The 23,691-nt window shown below is 37.8% G+C and overlaps 2 protein-coding genes across 3 annotated transcripts in view; one reads left to right on the top strand and one right to left on the bottom strand.

Annotated features, from left to right (window-relative positions):
* Window positions 1-2,302, bottom strand: part of LOC148070580 (calcium-dependent secretion activator 1-like) — an 88,377-nt gene extending 86,075 nt beyond the window's left edge. For both annotated transcript variants that reach the window (XM_087800516.1, XM_087800517.1), the window contains exon 1: window positions 1,728-2,302. In XM_087800516.1, coding sequence (XP_087656642.1) covers window positions 1,728-2,123 — 396 coding nt within the window. In that variant the 5' untranslated portion in view covers window positions 2,124-2,302. The remainder of the gene's footprint in view (window positions 1-1,727) is intronic.
* Window positions 2,303-5,210: 2,908 nt separating this feature from the next.
* On the top strand, window positions 5,211-16,700 carry ldlrad2 (low density lipoprotein receptor class A domain containing 2). Its single transcript, XM_087801094.1, has 5 exons — window positions 5,211-5,295; window positions 8,536-9,022; window positions 14,322-14,470; window positions 14,697-14,819; window positions 16,420-16,700. Exons 1-5 carry the CDS (start codon window positions 5,211-5,213, stop codon window positions 16,698-16,700), a joined length of 1,125 nt encoding a protein of 374 aa, XP_087657220.1.
* The last annotated feature ends 6,991 nt before the right edge of the window (window positions 16,701-23,691 follow it).

The following is a 23,691-nucleotide window of genomic DNA, read 5'->3' as shown; positions in this document are numbered from 1 at the left end:
TGAAAGTCAAGAGTATATATTATTATAAAGGATCTTTCATGACGAGGAGCGACAAAAACAATGAATCTCTCTCACTTTAAACAGTATTAAATACAGAATATGTAAGTAAGTAAGTAAGTAATTTTAATATGTGTCATTTTAAATTGCAATTCTCACCTAAAGGAAATAGTTCGGGCCCCTATCTACAATCTTATATATATATATCTATTAATCTTGCGTAATATTATAGTATATTTGAAGACTGGAGAAGAAAATGAAATCAATTATTTGCCCTAACTAAACTTTCTCGCATACTTACTTTATTATTAAATAATGATAATTATTTGTTTTCAGACATATAGATTTCCTCGGGTGCCACATTATATCCGGTGACTGTTGAATCTGGCTGTCAAGCCAAAAGAAGGAAGGGACAATAAAAAAGGATTTGATATGGTGGGAAAACTTGACAGTATATATCATATAAATAAGTCACATTTTACAATATGATTTACTCTTAGTTTGATTTTATATAATTCATGTCATTTGAAGATTCAATGCAAAAAAACAGTGTCATTATGTCATATGTAAGTAAGTAAGTAAGTAATTTTTATTTGTATAGCGCTTTTCCAGACCAGGGTCACAAAGCGCTTAAACAATCAAAACAATATTCAATAAAGTATATACTTTAAAGATCAAGATAAAACTGATAACACAACAGGAGTTCCAAAAAATCAAGGAAAAGCCTGAACAAATAAAAACGTCTTATATTTGAAGACTGGAGAAGAAAATTAAATCAATTATTGTAACTAACTAAACTTTCTTTACTTACTTTTTTTTTAAATAATGATAATTATTTGTTTTCTGACATGCAGTCTGACTCTTGGATTTCCTCGGTTATATCCGGTGACTGTTGAATCTGGCTGTCGAGCCAAAAGAAGGAAGGGACAAAAAAAGGATTTGATATGGTGGGAAAACTTGAATATATCTACAGTATATATCATAAAATAAGTCACATTTTACAATATGATTTACTCTTAATTTGATTTGATATATTTCATGTAATTTGAAGATTCAATGCAAAAAAACAGTGTCATTATGTTATTATGTCATATGTAATATGTCATATGTAATATGTAATATGTAAGTAAGTAAGTAAGTCATTTTTATTTATATAGCGCTTTTCCAGACCAGGGTCACAAAGCACTTAAACAATCAAAACAATACTCAATAAAGTATATACTTTAAAGGTCAAGATAAAACTGATAACACAACAGGAGTGTCAAAAAATCAAGGAAAAGCCTGAACAAATAAAAACGTCTTAAGATGTTTCTTAAATGTCAATATATATATATATATATATATATATATATATATATATATATATATATATATATATTACATGGTCAGTTGTTATTTTTGTCATACATGAACGGAGTACGTCTGCCTTGACTCTTACTATTGTCCTTCCGAAATCAACACAGTTTTTGACAGTCCAAGAGTAGAGATAAGAGCAGCTTCTCCATCAAGGGTGGGGACACCAGGAGTGTAAAAAAAGAAGACCATCCCACAAACTCCACCATCCCCTTCCCACCCCCTTCCTTTTGTCATCCATCTAGTATTCCCCACTTCCTCCTGACTGAGATGTCAGTGAGTGAGATCATGGTGGCAACATCTGAAGTAGATGTGAGACGTTGAAGCAACAGGTGAAGGGTGGTGGGGGGGTCAGGGGGTGGTGGGGGTCTTCTTACCTTCTGCTGCCTCCGCGCCATGTCCGTGGGTTGCTTGGCGTTGAACGGATACGCGATGCAACGCATGACGAACACGTAGAGCTGGAGCCTCTTCTTCCTCTCCTCCTCCTCCCGCTGCATCTTCTCCAGGTCCTCCTTCTCCTTGTCGCTGCCCACCGAGGGGCTCGGGCTGGCGGGGCGGCATGAGGAGGCACCGGCACCGGCGGCGGCGGTGGCGGCGGCGGCGCCTCCCTCGCGGGCCCGCGGCGGCCGCGCGTCGCCGCCGGGAGGGTCGCTGGCTCGGCCCGGCGACAGTCGAGCTCCGGTGCGGTTCTTCGGTGCCGCAAGCGTCGCCGCTTTGCGATCCACCTCCAGGATCTCGTCCCCTTCCTCCTCGCTGGAAGACGGATCCAACATCGCGACCGCACCTGCGGGGCTGAGTCCTGCTGCTCAACTGTTGCTTCCTTTTTCCTTATGGACACCTCAGGGGCCCCCCAGACGATAAGAATAAAAAACTGCGGATAGACAGAAGAAGAAAGAAGGAAAAAAGTGACTAGAACATAGTTGCGGGTTCGATTCCCAGGGATCTGTCAACTCTCTCGCCGGCGACAGATAGTAATAAGAGATGGTCTGAGGGGAGGAGGAGGCAGGAGGAGGAGGAGCAGGGAGGGACCAGGAATATCAACATGTGATGCTGTGGTCCCCTGGTGGATGGACCCTCCTCTGACTCTCACTCTGGATGCAAAAATGTAAAAGAACTAGTGACAAGCATCAGAAAAAGAAGGATGCCGGATATAAGAAGACGCCTTCATAATAAAAGCCTTCCTATTTGGATCAAAATCTCGAAGTTAATTTAAGTTTCAGCAATTTCATCTTTTATTATCGCAACAAGTTAGACACCAAGTTGATATTCTTGCTGGGATGTATTGCCGCTAGGTGGTAGTGTAGGTTACAATATAAGAAATTAAAAAAAACATTAAGGTTAAGGTAGAACTTTATTGAAATTGTTTTTTTTTTCCAAATTATCCACAGCAAATACAGCAATGTTTCATTAAAAAAATCAAAATGAAATAAGAACATAAGAACATTATATAGTTTAGGTGAAAAAGCGGTGTGAAAGTTTTTCGTGGTAGTAGTAGTTAAATAATAAGAGTTACAGTCAAACGAATTGAAGTTGACACGAGATGCTATAGATGTTTAACTGTACACTTACTATTGTTGGAGAAGATAGAAGATGGCGCTGTTGTTAACTATAGAATGGATAAGATATTCGACCTAAAATTGACACATTATTTTGAACACAATTTTATTATTACTATGTGTTTAAACAAAATCTGCTTTTACCTATTTCCAAAACAAAAATCACTAAATAGCCATGATTTTTTTTACCTTGATGTTGGAAGGAAGTATGAGTGAATATATAATAATACTAGAACATTTGTATTTCCAGAAGAAAATGCAGTGTGAATGATGAATCTGTAAACTGAAATACTAGAAGAAGTAGAACAATTGGTAGTACAAGTATTAGAATTAGTAGTAGAAGTAGAATAAGTAGTAGAAGTTGAAGTAGTAGTAGTTGTAGTAGAATAAGTAGTAGAATTTGTTTCAAAGTAGTAGAAGTAGAAGTAGTAGTAGACGTAGAAGCAGAAGTAGTACCAGAAGTAGTAGTAGAATTAGCAGTAAGTAGACAAAAATGTTTTTAAAGTTAAATGAAGTTTCTAGGTGTGAGTAGAATAGTTTACTGGAAGGTCAAAGGTAAAGGGAATGGGGAAGAAGAATAGAAGAAAGAGTTGAAGAGATAAAAGAAAACTAGAACATATACCTTCAGCTTTCACACAATTAATAATCTAAATCTCACAGGAAATTGACAAGTTGACAGTCAGCCTTTTGTAGGGCCAACTCTGCATCATGAAATCGTTTTAGATATTGCAATCCCCTTAATATGGAGCTGTTATTTTCAATTTAAAAAAATAGCTTCTTCACTCAAATGTCGGTGGAAACACAAATAGGGATCTCCAACAAAAAGTTAAATTTACGACAATGAACTGCCACCCTTTATTTACCTTTACATTTTTTTTTGTTCTTATTTTATTTTGATTTATTTTTTATGAAAAATTGCTGTATTTGCCGTGGCTATTGGAAAAAAAAAACAATTTCCCAAAGGAGACCTCCTGAGGGATCAATAAAGTTCTACCTTTAATGACAAAATATTTTCTCAAGATACCTCCTCTTCCCTGTGGGACTAGTTTCTGAGAAAGGGTCTGATGAGGACGTCAACAAATTCATTGAGTTCTTCTGATATTAATACAAATCAGGGGGCGATGCACTACACTATCAGACGGTTATGAAAATAAAATGGAAAATCACACACTAGATTAAAAATGTAAAGTTCATGTCTATGTGCCCTTTGATATCTTTGGCGGGTGACTTTCGCAAGTGTATTAAATCAGCAGCACAAGATAAGGTCAAGATCAAAAACAGTACAGCTAGAAATGAATTAAAAAATATCTCCAAGACGACGGTTGAGATCAGTAATTATATTGGATCCAAATGTTTGTATTCATTTGACCTTTACATTAAACCATCTTATAATACCTCAAGCTGGAGCGTATAAAGGCTAAAAGAGTCAAACATCCTGATCCTGAAAAAAGTCGGAGAATTGTTAAAGAAACACTAGTGATGGTCTGATGAAGCCTCATGAAGCGGTGTCATTGTTTTAAGATCCCACTAGATGGCAGTATCTGCATTATTCCCTTCATTTTGGACGATTGAATATTGCCAAAAATGAATGTTGCCTACCTATAAGAACACATTGGTAATTGCTGAAAGATCCTCTACGTCTGGTTTGTGTGTCGAAGCCTACAGTTAAATCTTTAAATCTTTAAATCTTCAAATAAAATTGTTAACACAGACGCCATCTGCTCACCCTACCATCTGAAAAAAATTCACTACCGGTTTAATGTGGGCATTATATTATTAACAGACTGACCTTCATATAAAATTCAATAATTTCCACTAGTTTACATATATTATTTGAGTAAACTTGACTGAAACAGGCATCTTGACGTGTCGAGAGTCACAGGAAAATATATTTTTTCCTTAACAAAACACCTTTAAGACAGTGATAATTAATAGAACAGAATTTTTTTTTTCTTCATGTGCGGCCCCGGTAACAAATGCCTCTTTGACCGGTACAGGATCCCTAACGGGAGGGTTGGGGACCCCTGCAGTACGGTACTAATGCATGGGCACACTTAGAACTCACATTAATCTAATTGAAAATAATATGTTTAGTTGCTTTTATAGGTGAACTGTCGAAGAAACATTTCCTCAAATGTTTATTTCATTCATACTCTTACACCTCACCAATTGGCTGTTGGTTGTCATGGTGATGAGAAAACAGCGGTTGGGGGTGTAGCCCGTTGGGGTAACAACTAGGGAGGCATCATGTGAATAGTATGATTGTGGAAAAAAACTTTCCAGGGATACGTCTCACTCCAGAGGATGAAGCAGGGACTAAATAATGTTTGGTTCCGCCTGATCCTGCTGCTCTACTGCATGACAGGCCACGGCTCGACCATGGAAACCGGTAAGGCCCGGACAGAGAAACCGCCTTTTGTTCAATTGTCGGGTGGAAAAGCTTAGACCATTACGTGGAAGGACACAAGTTTATTGATTCTTTGTCCTCAGCTTGCCCCTGTGGCTAATTTGCCGCTTGCAGCCTTTTACTAAATTCAGTTTTTGAATGAGAAGAAAACGGTTTAAATCAAACAGAATATACAGTCGTGAAAAACACGTTATATTGTTCCTTTAAAAATCTGGTACGACTAAAGGTAGATTTGAATGGACAAACATTTTGAGAACAAATGGAAACAGCCCACATGAGTTTAATTTAAATAGCTGATACTTAGAAATGTCATGTTGTTTTCTTGATGATTTAATAGCCGCTACGACATTTTATTGATGGTATTCCATGTGTTATTTTCTGTGTGTTGGTCACATAATACACATAGGAGTTTATTCCCTTTCTTGTGAGCATAAAAATTATTTGAGGACCTCAAAGAGGTACCATAAGAGGTACATGTATGTATATAATTGAATGTTACATGATACTTATTTAAAATATAAATGTTCTGTTATGTGGAATTCAAAATTGACAACAACTAAGCTAATATTGCTAATCTTTCCGGTTAAACAGAAAAAATAGAAATGCCATAATAGTTCATTAAAATGAAAATGAATACACTACAAAAAAATATGCTAACATTTTAAAAACACTGAGCTGCTGAGATTGATGATGTTAATGAAATAAGTTTTGGTCGTTTCCACCCCTATATATTTTCTGTATTCTATATCTATACTAAATATATCAAGTCTGAAGTAAAGTCATTTTATTTATATTCTATATGAACATAGAAGACATTGTTTTTGTGTTGACTTGTGCTGCGGAAGGATAAGTGTTTTCCCACCGACAGGGGCTCCAGAGTTTAAGGGCATTCTTGGGGGTCAGAGGAGGGGTATTTAGCTGTCTCCCCTAGAAACAGAGCTAATAAACTCCAGGTGGTTGTAAATTTCCTCATTATTTGGCTTGCTGCCCGGAGCCGGATCATAGAGAGCCTCCAGCCCACATGGCCGAGTCCTTACAAATCAACGCGATGAACTGACTTTAATAAAAAAAAAATGAAAAAAAAATGAATTAAACACAGCATTCATGAATGGGTGGTTGAGCCCTGAGATGAGTTGATGCATGAGCCGACAAGCACCGTCATAATTATTCTATTACAATTAAACGATTATTTATCATGTTTGTTTTTGATCTTATTTCTACACAAATGAGTCTTTTTGTGACACTGCATATCAGAGATTGTCCCAATGTTGTTTTCCACCCCTGCTGTTAGAAAGTCTCGGCAGTTCCACGTAAGTCTTGTCCAATTATATTCAGTCATGTTTTAAGAGACAAAAATACATTTCCTGACCACAGCGATGAGAGCGCCGGATCAGAACCACAAGACCATCAGGGATGGTTTGTCACCGGATTTAGGGTTGTAGAAAGTCAAAAAGCCTGGCCAATTCGAGGAATACTAAACATTAGTCAAATTAAATTCAATCATATTTTCAGAGATGAAAAACACTAAACCCGGGTGACTGCGCTGAGAGCGCCGGAGCCTAACCACTAGACAGTCAAGTGTTGTCTCTATTTTTTGGGTGTTAGAAAATTAACAAGGGTCACCAATACTACCAGCCCTTAGTTGTCATGAGGGTGAGTAGAAAATATGTGAAATTTGAATATTTGGTGAACTATTACTTTAAGCATTGATATTTATGATAACATTATGTTTTGTATTGTATATTTACTGCAGTTGTTTAACTTAGTCATAGTTGTTTTTCTCTTTTCTTACGTAAAGCACAATTTGACTCTAGAGGGTTATATTTACATTAATATACATCATAATATAATCATTATAATATTATTATTATTACTCACTATCAGGGTCTCTTACGCTACTTATCATTTCATCAATAAAGAGTACATTAAAAAAGGACATTGTAAAAGGATAATAAACTTGTTGTGCGTGTTGCTGTTCCTTTAAGACGAGTGAGGGAGGGGGGAGCGAGGATGATGATACGTCTTACTGTAACAGTTTTTATTAAACAAAAGTTAAACTGAAACAGAGGTTTGCTAGTTTGTTATGCATTATTGGAAGAATGCTATGAACAATTTCAATAAAATGACTACATTGTACTTATTTTCAAGAAACTCACTGAGCCCCATCAGAGAGTTACCGACCCCTGCACTAGACCATCAGGGATGCTTTGTCAGAGAATTTAAGGCGTTGGAAAATCAACAAGTCTCTCTAATTCAAGCAGCGCTTGACACTTTTAATGTTTTAAGTGACAAAAACTAAGTACTATCAATGCTCTAAATTGAACAACATATCACAAAGTGGGCAACTAGCAATGTAAAAAACAACAGACAAATTGATCTTCTTTTTTTTTAAATTTGGGGCAAAAATATACATTTATTAGTTATGATTTATTTCCTGACCCATCATCTGACGTCCAGAAAAATTACAAATATACATGAACAAATATAGGGTGGATATTTTGAAAACGTATAAAAGTTTAATACACAAAAATTCTAATTTTTTGTTTGTTATTGAAATTTGAGTTTATTTCATTAGTACTACATTGTTTTACTTCACTACACTGAAAGACACAATTGGTAGCCTGTCTACTTTATCTACATCATCACTTCAATTGCAAAATATAAACAAAAGCAATTTGATTAATTGACCTATTCCAAAGTGTTTCTAATTTTCCTTCCTAAAATCCCCCTTGAAACCTGACACCATGTTAGGATCAGGATAACCCATTTTTTATTAATCAAAGTTATCCACATCCTACATACATTTTTTGAACAACATCAACTGAAGGTTTCATCCAGATTAAAGATTTAAAGGATTGAATTACATGATCCAATCCAATTTTGGAATCCTCCTTCCCCTTCTGAACAAGTCATTTTCAAGTTTTCACCTAATCCGATGAGATCACCTTTGAATTTGGCCCGAAGTCTTGGACAAGTCCTTGTCAGAAGAAGTCTTGTGTCTTGGAGTTTTGTTCGGTCCAAAGAGGACGATGGTGGAAAAGAATTGCAGCTGTGGGCGCAGTCATGGGGGACGATCTTGGGATCCTCCCTAATGAGACAGCATATGTCTTACTTGGTAAAGATAGTGCCTATATGCTACATGTCCCGCTGGAGAATGATTATAAATGATATTTAAAGATATATATGTTTACAATTGATACAATCTACTATCTTTCTTTTCAGTGAACATGGTGGACATCTGTGGTCAGACCATCCAGGGGGACGGAATGATCGTTAAATCACACAAGGAGTCCAAGAAGTACTACTTTGTGACCATGGGCACGGAATGCCACCTCACCATGCAGGCTAGTTCACCCATAGACAAAGTACACTTCTACTTCCGCTTCTTCCTGGTGTACAGTTTATTACGGGTCGCTCCACTGAGTCCAGCGCCGGTCTTCCCAGGGTCCCTTCGTGGCTCTGCCTCTCTTCAGCAAAGACTGGATTCCATCTCAGGGAAAGATGTGAGGGACCCTTGTCATTCAGGCTCTTATGTCCAATTCTTTGATGGACCAGACAAAACCTCACCACCCCTCGGCCCCCCTCTATGTGGGAAGAACCCGCCCCGGCTTGTACTGTCCACCGGAAACTTTTTGACCCTAAGGCTGGTGACTAGGGGGACTCAGCCCAGAGTGGACTTTGTGGGGGACTTCACTTCCTTCAGATTAGGTAAGTGATGTGACCGTTCTGTCTTTTCATGTGTTAAGAAAGGAAGTAAAAAACAATAAAAATATGTGGTTTCCTGAACTATGTTATCAAACATCTGCAAATTGTGACGTCACAAAATAATAAAGTGTTTGTAACATTTGTTTGTTAAAATTGGTATGCTCTATGGCTTCAGTGTTCAGGACAAATAACACAGAAAGAAGAAGGAAGTTATATGTATAAAATGATTGTGCTTATTAACATGAACCTAAAACAGAGGCAAAGGAATCATCAACACCTAATGGAACAGATGTAAAGAAGAAGCCACCATTTTTTAATATCAAAATTGGGGACTAGACAAGTTTGGTGGTTGTTTATGTCAATCATTTGACATACATTTACAGGATTTATTTTATTGACTATATATTACACAAATAATCAGCCTCTGTAGGAAGACATTGACCTAGAAATTAAAAGGGAACACTGTGAAGAAACAATAGTGCTTGTTAAGTTGTTGTTGCTGTTGATTTTGTTCACTTTTGGCTGTGCTGTTACCTTTCACCTGATCCTGTCTTTTCTAAAGAGTGTTCTTGCTCTTTTCATTACAAATGCATGATTTTCAAAACCTTAACATTGGCCCTTTTTATGTCAGATGATAGAGATATCACAAAAAGAGAAGTAGAGCAGAAACACAACTGGAGTGAAAATTCTGAAATGTAATCAAATAAATAAGAGTTCAAGAGCAATAAAAAAAACTGACTGATGCATGTCAGTCCAAACTGAAAGACAAGAGCAACATTTTGAAAAGCAATCAAACAGAGACTTAAAGTAACAACAGAGAAAGATAATGAAATACTCAAGAACAGAACCAACCATAAACTTGAGACATCCTCAGATCAGTGTATCATTGTAAAATCAGTAGTTAACCCTCAGTTATAACAATAATAACTGGTAACTGTTTGGGGGGGAGGTGCCTCAATATTGCCTATAATAATCGAAATATATTCCATTATCTAGTTTTGATGGCAGGCTTGTGAAAGGTGAATGTCACTTTAAGGATGAGAGTAGTGAGGCGGTCTGTGTTTGTGTGTGGACTTCATTCAGGAGTTCAGTTCAGTTTGATCAAATATTTCAGTGAAAGTCATTAACATTGCACCACAGTGTTCTGGGGGTATTTATTTGGCAGTTTTTCCTGGCTAGCAATAACAGCTAACAGCAAGTTTAGAGCAATGATAAGATTTGGCTACTTCTAAACCAACTTTTAAACATTGGCTAAAAGTCTTATGGCTATAATGCCAGTCATATATTTCCATATTCTATTCTATATATATAATTATATATCATATTTTATGTCATTAGCATTTTAAAATGTTGTAAAGATGTATATATTGCATTGTAAGCCTAAACAATAGTAGAAGTGTCTGCAATTATGGTGTATATATGGGTCAATTAAATTCAACGTTGTGGCTCTTGGACACGTTTTATTTTATCTAACTATATAATTAAGCGTTAACTTTATTTAATCCTGTACACAATTTCCTAATTACCTACTAAATCAAGAAGCAAAACAGATGTGTTTTGTGTCACAGAACCTGGACAAAAACACACAAAGGAAAATTGATAATATCACAAATGCACTTATGAATTAAAGCTCAACCAATCCAGGCAACCTATGAAAGAGAAAATAAATAATGCTGGATATGTCAACTTTACCATGCAGAAGGTGGGATGATCTGACACAACAGACTGCAACCAGGAAGCTGTTGCTTGTAAATTGGTTCCAGGCAGGAGCCAAATATAAATGGTTAAAGATAAAACTAAAGGAAGTGACATAATAATGCATCTTTGCAGCTTTTAGTGATCAGAGACAGTTAAGCTCAACTTGCTAAATGGGCCTCTCTGTTGTAAAAGCCTTTTTCAACTGTAGAAGACAGTATTACCCTGTTATTACTTCTACTAGTTATCTTTGACTATTTAGGGTGTTAAAGGACCAACATTTAACTCTCTCTTAAGCCAAGAATTAATCAATATAGACATACAGCCTTTCTCTTTAGATAGTGTCTGCTTCCTTGCTGTCTAGGAGGTGTTGGTCGATGGTACTCAACAAAAGCATGCTGTCTATCCAAGAGGAGGTATTTATTTTTCTCAACTAGATCTACTCCACTGAACATTACGCCTTATACTCAGTGGATGGAGTCTTCACCACTAGGGGCCTCTGTATACCTTAGTAGGCCCAAATCTCAGTGTTTCTTGTACACCTGACTACACTAGGTTCCTTGTTCACTCCACTCTCATAGAAGGTTCAGGTGGAATCCTTTTAAGGTGGCTTGAGCATAGTAAGTGGTGGCATCAACCCAACAATTCTCTCCACCTCCACTCGGAAGGGTTTATTGCACATTGTACAGCAAAATCGTGCGTGTGGAGAGCACTACGGTTGACTTCTGTTCATCATAGTCCATTCATTAATTCTCTAAGAGGGGGGCGGTGTCCACCTGCTAAAGACCTTCCACTAGTTATGTTTCATTTGAGGGTGGAGGTATTGGACATCTCCTTTTTGTGCAAGTCAGGTAGATTCACAACATAGCCAACACAGTTTTAAAGGGACCAAGGCTACCAAAAAAGATCACAAACATTTTAAGCCGAGCTGGTCTTATGTTTTTTGGCCAGTGGGATGATTGTTGACGACATGGAGCTTGCTGGTACATGTCAGTGAGATGTTAAAGATGTCCATGAACCCAAGACAGCTGACCAGTTGAGTGCTTGAGGTAGAGTGAGAAACAGAGTAACCTTCTAGTGCCTTTTTGACCCCAACTCTTTTGGAATGTTCTGCACCCATCCTCACTTTGATGTTGACAGTTTGGGGAAGCGTATGGTATCTGGGAGAGTCCGGTGAGAGTTTTTTTGCTTGTGGTCCTGCTAGGATGAACTAGGTGGTAGGGCAGACGACGTCGTATGCTCTAATGCAATGGCAGGGGGTTGGAAGTATTTGTTATTATTATACTGCTTGTCAAAACGACAATAGAAGCTGGTAGGGGTCTGCCAAGAGTGCGTCATCCGTTGTAGTGGTAGTTAGTGATGGGTTAATGAGGCCTTGTGAATCGGTATAGTCACCTATCACCTGTATTGATACTGTGCCAGTACAGTCACTGTTAGTCAATACCAACGCCTGCTAGATTGTTAAGGATGTTGTGAGCAATGACACTCAATCACAAATGAAAATATATACAGTAGTATATATTTACCTCTAAGTGTAAGCTCTAAGTGCTGCGACAAATCTGTAAGGGTTCCTTACTGTTTTTATACATCTTTGAGGACTGTTGTATAATTATATGCTATTAACAAATGTAGGACATTCTCTGTAAGAAATCTGTAAAGAGAAATAAAGAGAGCAATGAAAGATAAAACAGCAATTTCTCCTCAAATAATAATAATCATTGGTTGGTTTTTTTTCTCAGATTTATAGAAATAAATATGAACTTAAATGAAGTAAAAACCAATTTACATCGTTTTTATTACTTCTAAAGTTGTGAAGTTATGCAGCGGAGCTGAAGTCAAGCGTGAACATCACAGATTCTTAACACCTTTGATGCAAGTATCATCTGATATTCATATCCTTACCAGAAAAGGATAAATAACCAGCTCACTCTTTTTCTAGTTGTGATTGAAGCAGCGCACAGTAATGATGGGCTGATGAAGCTTCATGAAACAGTGTTGTTTAGAAGTCAGTAGGTGGCGCCATCAGTTTAAATGTGATGTGATGTTTCAAATAAAGGGGAAATAATGCACATACTACCATCTAGTGGACCCTCACTAGTGCACAGTTCTTGACAGGTAACTGTATGTCCTCGCCAGCAGTGTGAAGTCATGAAAGTCTTCTGAACTCTGTGTTTGCTCTGTGTGGTAAACTGTGGTGTTTCTGGTTTATTTATGTTGTAACAGTCCAAGAGTTTAGTAATAATGCCAAAGGGTGAAAAGATCACAATCTTGCATTGCAGACAACAGGAGGTGCAGTGTGTTACTCAACACTAAGGATTAACATCAAACAATAAAAAGTCTCCTCAGTGACTCCAACTTCTACAAGGAGAAGGTAATCAACCTAGTTTAACAGCTGGAAGAAGCTTAGTATTTACCAATCACCACAGACAATACCCAGGTGTAGCAGTCGTGCATTTATGGATTACACAAAATACATCAAATAGGAGGGTGCTCCCCTGAGATTACATAGAGTGTGGCTAAATATTTCACTACCATCTAAGTTCCTCTAGTTGGAAACTCCACCAACCACGTCAGGGACTCATGGATATTGTGCAGGGTTCAGAAGAAACCTTGGTCCTTCTACCATCACATTTTACTTGTGTTCCTACAGCATATTACAGAATGCCCAAACCAACCTCACCCTGCCGCACTTTGCACAACAATGGATTTGTCATTCTTTCCCCTGTTTCTCCCATACGTGGATGAAACCTTTGGTCCAATCCTTGTACATAAAGCAATAACATGTTGGACAACAACATCAAGTTCCATAGTGAAGATGTCAAAGTCAACATACTTTTTGATTCTTCTGCAAGACAAACTGTGTGTTATCATAAACCTCAACCACAGGTGTGATGTGGTGTTTGCTGTCCGGTTTAGAGAGGAATGTACCAAACCTGTATATCTGCGAAACTAAACAACATCTTCACAAACGTGTAGTTCCAACTAGGAGGGACACCTCCTCCAGTCAGGACTCGGCTGTTCATCCACCTTCAAGGACAAACAACTCTCATGAGGATAGCAATGTACAGGTGCTAGAGAGGAAATATGGGTTCACGCCTTGGATCATGTGATCACAACACCTCACTTGACTGTATGAGATTACAACCCTTTCAGAATACTAATGACAAGATGGGAAACATGCTGATGGGTGTCTAGAACCCACACATAAGTCCCAACTCCTCCCAGTTGTTTATTCCCTAGTAAGATATGTACCTGCTCCTATCACCATTATTTGAAAATGAAGAAGCCTCTTTGGGATCTACGTCTCTTTTGGAACTTCAGGACAAACATATCCTGGATTAATTAGAATTGACATGGATAATCTTGTTTGGAATCTTTTTAAAAAGTTAGATAGCCTCAAATTTTCCTCTACAATTTTAAGGAGACATGCATGTTTAAGTGTACCTTTTTCCTTGAGCAATGCATACATCTTGTACCTTGCTATATTAAGGTAAGGTAAAACTTTATTGATCCCTCAGGAGGTCTCCTTCGGGAAATTGTTTGAATGTTTATTGCCAACAACATTGAAATTACTTAAATATGATGTATTTTCAGTCACATTCTGCCATTATATCCCATTCAGAGTGCAGCAGCGAGCCGTACTTCACGTGCAGTAATGGTAAATGCATCCCAGTCAGTCTGGTGTGTGACGATAAAGGCATTGACAACTGTGGTGACGGGAGCGACCTGGAGGAAAATCTCACCTCAGGGTGCAAAGGTAAGTTTACTATATATATTTATACACTGTTTACTTTTAGAGACAGTGTACGTTCATTTTTTCATTGACCAATCTCTCCTGTAGACAAACTAGTTAACAATAAATGAATTCAAATTAAACATATAAACAGCTGTACAAGTTGAAAACTTAACTTTTCTTTGAGCGCTGTTTTGTGGTTTAATGTTGTGTTTGTGTTTGACAATTCTATTTGTTTTCTTTTCAACAGGTCCGTTTCTACTCCCTGAACCCCTGATAGATACTCCTTCTCCGACTGAGTATGTGGAGCAAACATCCACAAGCGCTCACGTCACAGTCCCAGCAAGTGCTCCGAGTGAGCATTCAAAGAGCGGTGAGTAACCATTACTGGTGTTTTTCGGGAAGAGATCCTTATATTCGATTAGAGACATGAGTAACCATGACCTTCACGTGCCTCAGAGGTGCTAAACACAGACTCCACTGTGGGGCGAAGCAGACTTGATGAATCACTGTTTAACAAATTAAGGTTTTTTGCTTTTGAACTACTCCCCGCTGTGGGCGGCATGTGACTAATGGTGATCCATTCTGGTTTTAGTGCCATAACTAGGTACTACATCTTAATTAAATTCCTGATGACTACATTGTAATCCAACTACTGTCCAGAAGCACCTAAACGAAGGATTAATATCCTTTAATGGTAAACAGTAGTGATGGTCTGATGAAGTTTCATGAAGCAGTGTCATTATTTTCAGAGTCCACTAGATGGCGGTATCTTCATGATTTTCCTTTAATGGCGTTAGATGAAGTGAAGTAATGAGATCTACAATACTTCTGCAGAAAGTGTTGATAAAATCCTGAGATCGCCAAACTGAAGACAATCTTCACCTGAGATGTTTTACAACAGTACAAAGTAGACCATACCAGGTAGAAAATGGTTCACACAGGATAACACTTAAATCATGGTCGAATACTTTCTCCTAGTTCAAAATACATAAAAAATGCTTGAAATTATACAAAGATCTGTGTTAAAGGTTGTTATCTTTTCCACAACCATTATATCAACGACACTGCTCCGATAAAGGCGTCATTTATAAATAATGAGAGCGTGAGTGAACACAAACACATCACCTCTGAGAGACAACTACAACCATTTATAGCCCAAATGTTTAAGATTAAATAAATAAATTCCTATTGGGACTTTTTTTAACCAAAGGATTATGACTAAGAATACTGAGAGTTTAAAGTCAAACATTGAAGTACCCAAATTCTTGGTAATGAAAATAAAATCTACCTCTCTCCCTAACTGGAAAGATCACTGTATAAAATGTTCAACCCAACTGATTTTTTTTAGTAAACTTGATCAGTTCTACTTCAATTTCTTACTCCTCATGCCCTGGAAGCCGAGTGGAAATAAGGTTAGCACAGTGGTTCAGGAGTAAACCGCAGACGTCTTATTTGATAGCATCTGTGTTAATGTATAAGGTGATCTATTAGTGTCCATTTAGTTCATTAGCGTGGTCGTCATACATTGATGGCTTTGAATGGCAAGAAAGTGACCTCACTATGTGTCTAATGTTTCAATGTGTCTGCGTTGTGCGATTTCTGTGTGTAAATAATTGTGTATATAACTAAATTTAAGCTTTGGAACGATCTTCCTCTCTCTGTGTTTGATGGATCTACTGACTCCTTCAAGAAACATCTTAAGACCTTTTTATTTGTTCAGGCTTTTCCTTGATTTTCTGGAAGTCCTGTGTTGTTCTTGACCTTTAAAGTATATACTTTATTGAATATTGTTTTGATTGTTTAAGCGCTTTGTGACCCTGGTCTGGAAAAGCACTATATAAATAAAAATTACTTACTTACTTACTTATATAAAAAAACTACAATTATCCTGCATACAATGCTAAGCTAAGTTTACATAACATTTATTTAATTTTAATATTTAGTCAATAAACTATCTGTCTTTGTTCTAGACTCGCAAGCATCCTGGTCCCTGCTGGTTCTCTACATCCTCCTCGGTGTTGCAGCAGCCGGTCTGGTGCTCTACTGGTGCTGCTGGTCACCGGGCTGGTTTCTTTGGCGCGTCAGCGTCTGCCGGTTCTCGACGTGCTGCAATCTGATTTGCTCCTCCTGTCAGCTGTGCACGCACAACAATGAGCACCGCCTGGCCAAAGTCACCCCGCAGTCAACCGTCAATGGGACGGGGGTCGCCACGGAGACGGCAGATGACAATGTAACAAATGCTACTCTTTAGAGCGGCAGAAGAAAAAAAGTTTCATCAAGGACAATGACTTACCCAGCACTGTCTTGGAATCTGTTGCATGATGGGAACTCCATCGTAGTGCCCGTGAGTGGGGGGGTGTCTGTAATGGCGGGGGACATGAAACACACTTTGCAATAAGACACGTGCGTGCATGCATGAATAAAAATGTTTGTATATAGTTGTCAATGGAAAACTGCAATGTATGATCTGTGTTTGATGTAAAAATAAATAAGTATGACAGAAAACTTCTATTCTGCCTCTGTTTTATTGTGTTAATAGTACAAAAAAAATGTAAAAATAGGGAAAGTTCGACTTCTACATTTTCTTTAATAGTTCTGACTTTCATTTTGATTCCTAATATTTTCTCAGCATAGAGTTAAAGCACACATACTTGAGACTGAAAACGTTTTGGGTTTTTCTGGCGCCCACCAGTGGCAAAAGAGTGTAACTGCAATAACAGGAAGCCACTCGTAAGTAAGTAAGTAAGTAACATGGATTAACAGGTTTAAAGAAACCTTGTAGAACCAAGATTCCAATTTGATGCCTGTGAATGGTAAAGGATGGAGTGAGAGTTGTTGTGTCAATTTCTTGTTTTTATCTCCCTTGTAAGCCAGAATTGTTTCTCAGTAATTCATAAGAAAACACTGCTGTAAAACAGTTTTGTAGTCATATGAGACTCACAGACTATCAGGGCAGGTCGCCTAGATAACGTTAAGTAATGAAGATCATCGCAAAACGTCGGATCTTTCAGCAACGTGAGTTATTGAATCATGAATTATTCATAAGAAACATGTAAAAGGAAACATTTTCCGTAGTAATTAAAAATAAAGATGGATAGAGAGATAGATGGATACACTTTGTTTATCCCTCTGGAGGTCTCTTTTGGGAAATTGTTTTCCAGCACACAACAACACAGGCGATAGATATAAGTATAAAGAACATAGATTAAAAAAAAAAGACACAAAGAAAATGATTCAAAGATTAACATGGAGTAGAATCATCTCCTTTCACTCCACTCCTGCCCCCAAACTCAGAATTGTACAATCTAATAGCACGAGGAATGAATAAGTCCCTGAGTCTATTAGTGTTGCATCATGGGAGTAGCATTCATGCTCCGTCTGCTTCTCCGCTCACTGATGATAGTGTTCAGATGTGTTCATATACTGTAGTGATTGGTTGATGACGTTTCATGAAACAGTGTCATGTTGTTTAAACGTCAGTAGGTGGTGCTATCAGTTTAAAAAGGACGTGATGTTTCATTAAAAGAGTTGTTCAAAACAAAGGAAAATAATGAAGATAACATCATCTAGTGGAAAGATTTTATAAATTTGTGAGGAAGGTGTGATTACTGCAAATTATCAAAAATAAATACGTAATTGTTGGATCAGTTTTGAAGCTAATGCAACTGCCCAAGATATTTTATGTTGGTTTGAATAAATGGAGAAAACACATTTTTACAACATAGATGACTTATTTGTTGTTGAACATTGTTCTGTTTCCAAGGAGACCATCTCACTGAACACCTGTATCTATCTTCAGTTTGTTTTAGGCTAAGCTTTTAATAAACTATCTTGCATCGTTAGAACATTCTTTTTTTACACAAGCAAATAACAAACATGGACCTTTAACTCATTCAAAAGGCTCAAATATTTTTTTTATTGAAGTGTTTCAAAGAGCAACTTCAAGATGGATTTAGTTTGAGCAGACAGCGAAGTGTACAGGCAAGTCCCTGACTCGATGGAAATGTAGCGTGCACGTGTCAAAGCAGGCAAACTCTCTCAGCATTGTCCTACAGATGGAGTAGATCCATAACCTTTTCTCCCCTCGCTACTGTGTGTGTTGAGTAACTACATTACACAGAGCCCCCTGCTATGTGTTGAGAAGGTTTTGACTGATGAACCATGGAAGTCACCGGGCCACATGCTTATACTAACAGTGTGACGCCAAACGACTGGTTGCTTGGTTGCGGCATTCAGATGTATGCGAACCACTTGGAACTCTTGGCCGTCTGCCGACACCTTACAGGAATGAACATGCTTGTCGACACAGACACACACACAGTGGAACACGAACTGTTAGGATCTACAACATTTCCCGCTCCTAATGGCGCTGAGCCCCCTCCTGTTCCCCATGGAGTCATACCAATAACACCAACTTTCCTATAGTAAAGTTTATCCTGCACAGAGCAGTGGTAGAACCACAAAGATGAGCCTAAGTACAGTTAGGAGGTGAAAGTAAAGAAAAGAGATTGTAGGATTAGCTGTGGAAGAAAGCAGCTATCTTTTCTTATCTATCTTTAAGCATTCATGGCAATGGTATTCACTGAAAGATCAACTGAAATCCCATTGCTAGGGCTTTTTTCAAGTCATCTAAAGAGGTGTACTTTGAGTAGACGCCAAACAATGTACAACAGCTAAAGCACTTCATACTGGAGAAGTGTTTACTCTATAGAGCACCTGGAAAAGTGAGTTGGATAGGATATATAGATATATGTCATGTTTTTGGCTGACTATACATTTATCAAAACATAAGAAAAACAATTCTGCCATTTAATTACCCTGCTGTCAGCTGAAGACATTACCACTCACCAGTTAAGTGAGGTTCATGGTTGGGGAGGCACTGACTCCTTTAGTGTGAGATTTACAAGTATATGAACCCAAAAGGGAAACTTATTCAATTGGCTTCTGGTGATTTCATATCTCATCAGCATTATTCACACACATATGAAGTTTAAAAAATATATGATTTAATTAATAATTTCTCAACAAGTCTATATTGAATTGTTGTGAGATATTAGTCTACATCCTCTAGATCTAGTTTTTCATTATCAATTTAATTATATTTCACCTATATTTATAAGTATTTAAAATCTTTAATATCCCATATTTAATGATCTGAGACCCTTTAATTGGCTGAAAAACTACATTTGTTTTAAATAATTAATAGATATAGAAAAAGTTTAAAATAGGATTAGAAAACGTTGATTAAAACAGTATAGAGTACAGACCGTGATAGTAAAAGATTACAAGGAAGACACAGCTGTTTCAATGCTCTTAATTTGAAAGCCGAGCGTTTATTTCCTCCTATTAAATGGCGTTTGGGGAATTTACCGTAAATTTAGCGAGAACTCGCTTTAAGTTTGATTCAAGAGTGAGTCAAACTCTTGAGTCAAAGGCGCGTCATTTACATGTATCAACACAGTTTGTGATGGATTGAGAGTTGAGGCTCGGCCTCACCTGCCTCCCCTGCTTCTCACTGGTTCTTCTCTTAAACAGGATGCAACCTTCACTTGATTTTTGAACGTCTTCATCTGTTCCAGTGAGAAGACGAGGTTTCAATGATGATGTAATTATCAGGGTCAGATGGGCATGGCCGTTTTTAAGGTAAGGTAAGGTAAGGTAAAACTTTATTGATCCCTCAGGAGGTCTCCTTTGGGAAATTGTTTTTTTACAATAGCCAGCAATTTTTCATAAACAATAAAAAATAATACATAAAAAATAAAATAAGAAGAACATAAAGAGGAAGAACAAGATGACACAATCTAAGTCTAAAGACAAAGACAAAGAACATAGGTCAAGGAAAGAAAAACAACAAAGACAAAGATACAAAGACTAACATGGAACAGAACATCCAGATACTCTCACTCCACTCCTGCCCCCGAACTCAGAATTGTACAATTTAATAGACCGAGGGATGAATGAGTCCCTGAGTCTATTTGTTTTGCACCTGGGTAGGAGCATTCGTGCACTCATTCTGCTTCTCTGCTCACTGATGACAGTGTTCAGAGGATGACTGTCATCATCCATGATGGACAGTAGTTTGTTCAATGATATCCTCTCAGCAACTGTCACCAGTGAGTCCAGCTTCATTCCAACCACAGAACCAGCCCTCCTGATCAACCTGTCCAACCTGTTGACACTCCTCTTGGACACATTTCCACCCCAACACACCACAGCATAGAACAGGACACTGGCCACCACAGACTGGTAGAACATGCAGAGGAGCTTCTTGCAGATGTTAAATGATCGAAGCCTCCTCAGAAAGTACAGTCTACTCTGAACCTTCTTATACACATGGTCTGTGTTGCAGGACCAGTCCAGTTTACTGTCCATCCACACACCGAGGTACTTATAGTTGTCCACTATCTCCACCTCGTCGCCTCTGATGGACACTGGACGTGGCTTTGTCCTGGACCTCCCGAAATCCAAGACCAGCTCCTTGGTTTTTGAGGTGTTCAGCTGCAAGTGGTTCCTCTCACTCCAGTCCACAAAGTCACGTATCAGACTCCTGTACTCGTCTTCGCTGTTGTCCCTGATGCATCCAACAATGGCAGTGTCGTCAGCATACTTCTGGACGAGACTCAGCTCTGAGTTGTAGCAGAAGTCTGAAGTGTAGATGGTGAAGAGGAGAGGGGCCAGTACTGTCCCCTGAGGTGCTCCTGTACTGCACACCATAGTGTCAGACTTGATGTCCTTCAGCCTGACATACTGTGGTCGATCAGTAAGATAGTCCGTAATCCAGGAGTTTTTAGATGTAGTGTGTAGTTGTGTAGACAATGACATATTTATATAAACACCTTTTAAAGGGTGAGCTCTAAAGGTTTCAGTGTTGCTGTTGTCCAGGAATAGTTCAGCACAGATTATGTTGGCTCAGTGATCAGTGGTGTTATTCAAAATTCAGCTGCACCATATTTAAAAAAAAAGGACTTCGGCAGGACTATGGCTTTAGCTCACACAACTCTTATTTTTCAACGATAGCTTTTGTAAATATAGTGCTGCTGGTAATAATAATTATAAAATGATGATGGAAATATGAATTATTATTATTATAATGATATTATAACGCCTATTAAAAGTTAATAATATTTGTCTCAGCCATAAGATAATTGAAAAAAATAAAAATACTAATAGACTAATAACTAAAATGAAAATGATCATAATTAAATGATAATATTAAATGATGGATTGGATCTTAATACCAACAACAACTATAGCAATAATAACGCAAGATTAAGAAAGCAAACATACACACCTGAACATGTTTTAAGAGACTTTTGTTTTATTTACACGAGTCTCTAGATGGACGCAATCTATAAACAAATGTGAAGTAGTAAACCTTCGTGACACACTACAAGATGAAATACAGATGACGTTATTTTGTAATTATTATTATTATTATTATTATCCAAAGTTATTGAAAAATATAATAATAATATTCAAAGATTGAAAGCTTTATCTTTAAAAACTGTTAGCCACAAGTGCTAATTAAAGCTATTTTAGAGATCAAATATTCCACCGTCCACACTATTTATACAGCTCTACCAAGAAATTAAAGTTCCTCAACAACAACTAAGGTATTAAATTGGCGGAATAAAAAGACATTTAGAAGCTTTAGTCTAACAGAAAGATCAGCTAGATCACAGCGGAAGCCTCAGTGGGATCTGTTTTAATCTTCCATCTGCTATCAGCTGAAAAGTGACACCGCCGTACAAACACAAAAGAGTCCAAAGTTCATGTTAAGTTGTATAGTTAGAGTCCAGCCGGGCCTGGTTGATTTGGAAAACACACACCATCTGCTCTTCAAATAAAGGTGTTGAAACGAACGGGCACACAGCCGTTCACTTAATCCAGGAGTACATAATAAAGAAATGAAAAGACATTTTTTTTTACAAGTTGTTTGTTCTTTACTTTTCCCTAACATGGCTATGAGCACATAAATAACAGCAAACGATTCAGCAAACCGGCACAGCCATGGCTTGTCGGTTACGTGCATTCCGATGTCAATCCGATGGACACACCCTAAATATGCGTGTGGAGAAACACAGTATTTGTTTGCCAGCCCCTCAGGCTACGCTTTTTGCTACCTGGAATGAATGATGAGCTCTACACACTTGGTCACAGACAATCTTTAAAGGCTCCCCGCAGGGTGTGTTGTGTTGTACCTGCTCAGGAAAGTCCATGTGTAACTAGTGTTTCACCAACCTCACTGGAAAATTCTGTTAGTCAGCCTCAATGTCTGATTCATACTGTGTCTGAGGACGCAAACGTATTATCGTCGATCCGGAAGAAAACACATTTTACATTACCATTCAGACACAAACGTTGTTATTTATTATCAGTGATTGGTTTATGTGGTTTCTTGACACAACTGACCTCGTCAACCCATTCTTAAAAAACTATATGAATACAGAGGAAAGGGTTTTGGACAGAAAACAGTTCATTCTTGTCTACTGTAAACCATAAACACAAAAGAAATAAAAAGAAATAACAAATAAATTAAATTATTAAAAATTTTAATAATAATTAGAAATATTTTGCAAGTGCCAGCGCGCTTAGCGCTGTGTTTGTCGCATAGTTACAGATACATTTATTTGACTCATGCTGATTTAAAAGACAAGTCAGAGCATTTTTGATTTGAGGCACACTTCCTGTGTGGAGGGAGGGAGGGAGAGGGACTGAGTTCAAGTGTGGCTAAGAGCTGTTGAGATGCTCAACGTTAGATTCCCCACAGGAGCTGCTCACAAAGGCACATTTACAAGTGTTTCCTGTTCCCAGTCTCTGCTAACAAATGATGTTTGTTCTGAAATAACTCCCTTAGTAAGCCAACAGCTAAACAATATCCCAAGAAGAAGTTGCTACGCATTTTGGCTTGGACAAGATAAAAACAATTATAATACATTCAAGTTAATACACTCAAGTTTAATTTCAAATATCACTCGAAAATGTTTCACCATCAATCTCTTGAGAAGTCAGAGTTTCATGGCACATAAGCTGTTTTTAGATTTTTAACAAATGAAATCAATCAGATTCTTCATTTACTGCTAAATCCCTGAGATGATAATCCTCATTTTATATCACATGAAAAATAAATTGCTGTTGCATCTCACACAGAGCTTGTTAATGCAGCGTCATCGAGAGAATATTGTATATATACAGTATGTGAGGTCTTCAACCGTCACAATGGGAAAGAAAGCGATTTTCAG

The sequence above is a fragment of the Callionymus lyra genome, chromosome 10 (assembly GCF_982586985.1).
Source record: "Callionymus lyra chromosome 10, fCalLyr1.hap1.1, whole genome shotgun sequence".
NCBI classification, from domain to species: Eukaryota; Metazoa; Chordata; class Actinopteri; order Syngnathiformes; family Callionymidae; genus Callionymus; species Callionymus lyra.
The sequence above is the reverse complement of the archived record's forward strand: the minus strand, read 5'-3'. Positions and strand labels throughout refer to the sequence as shown.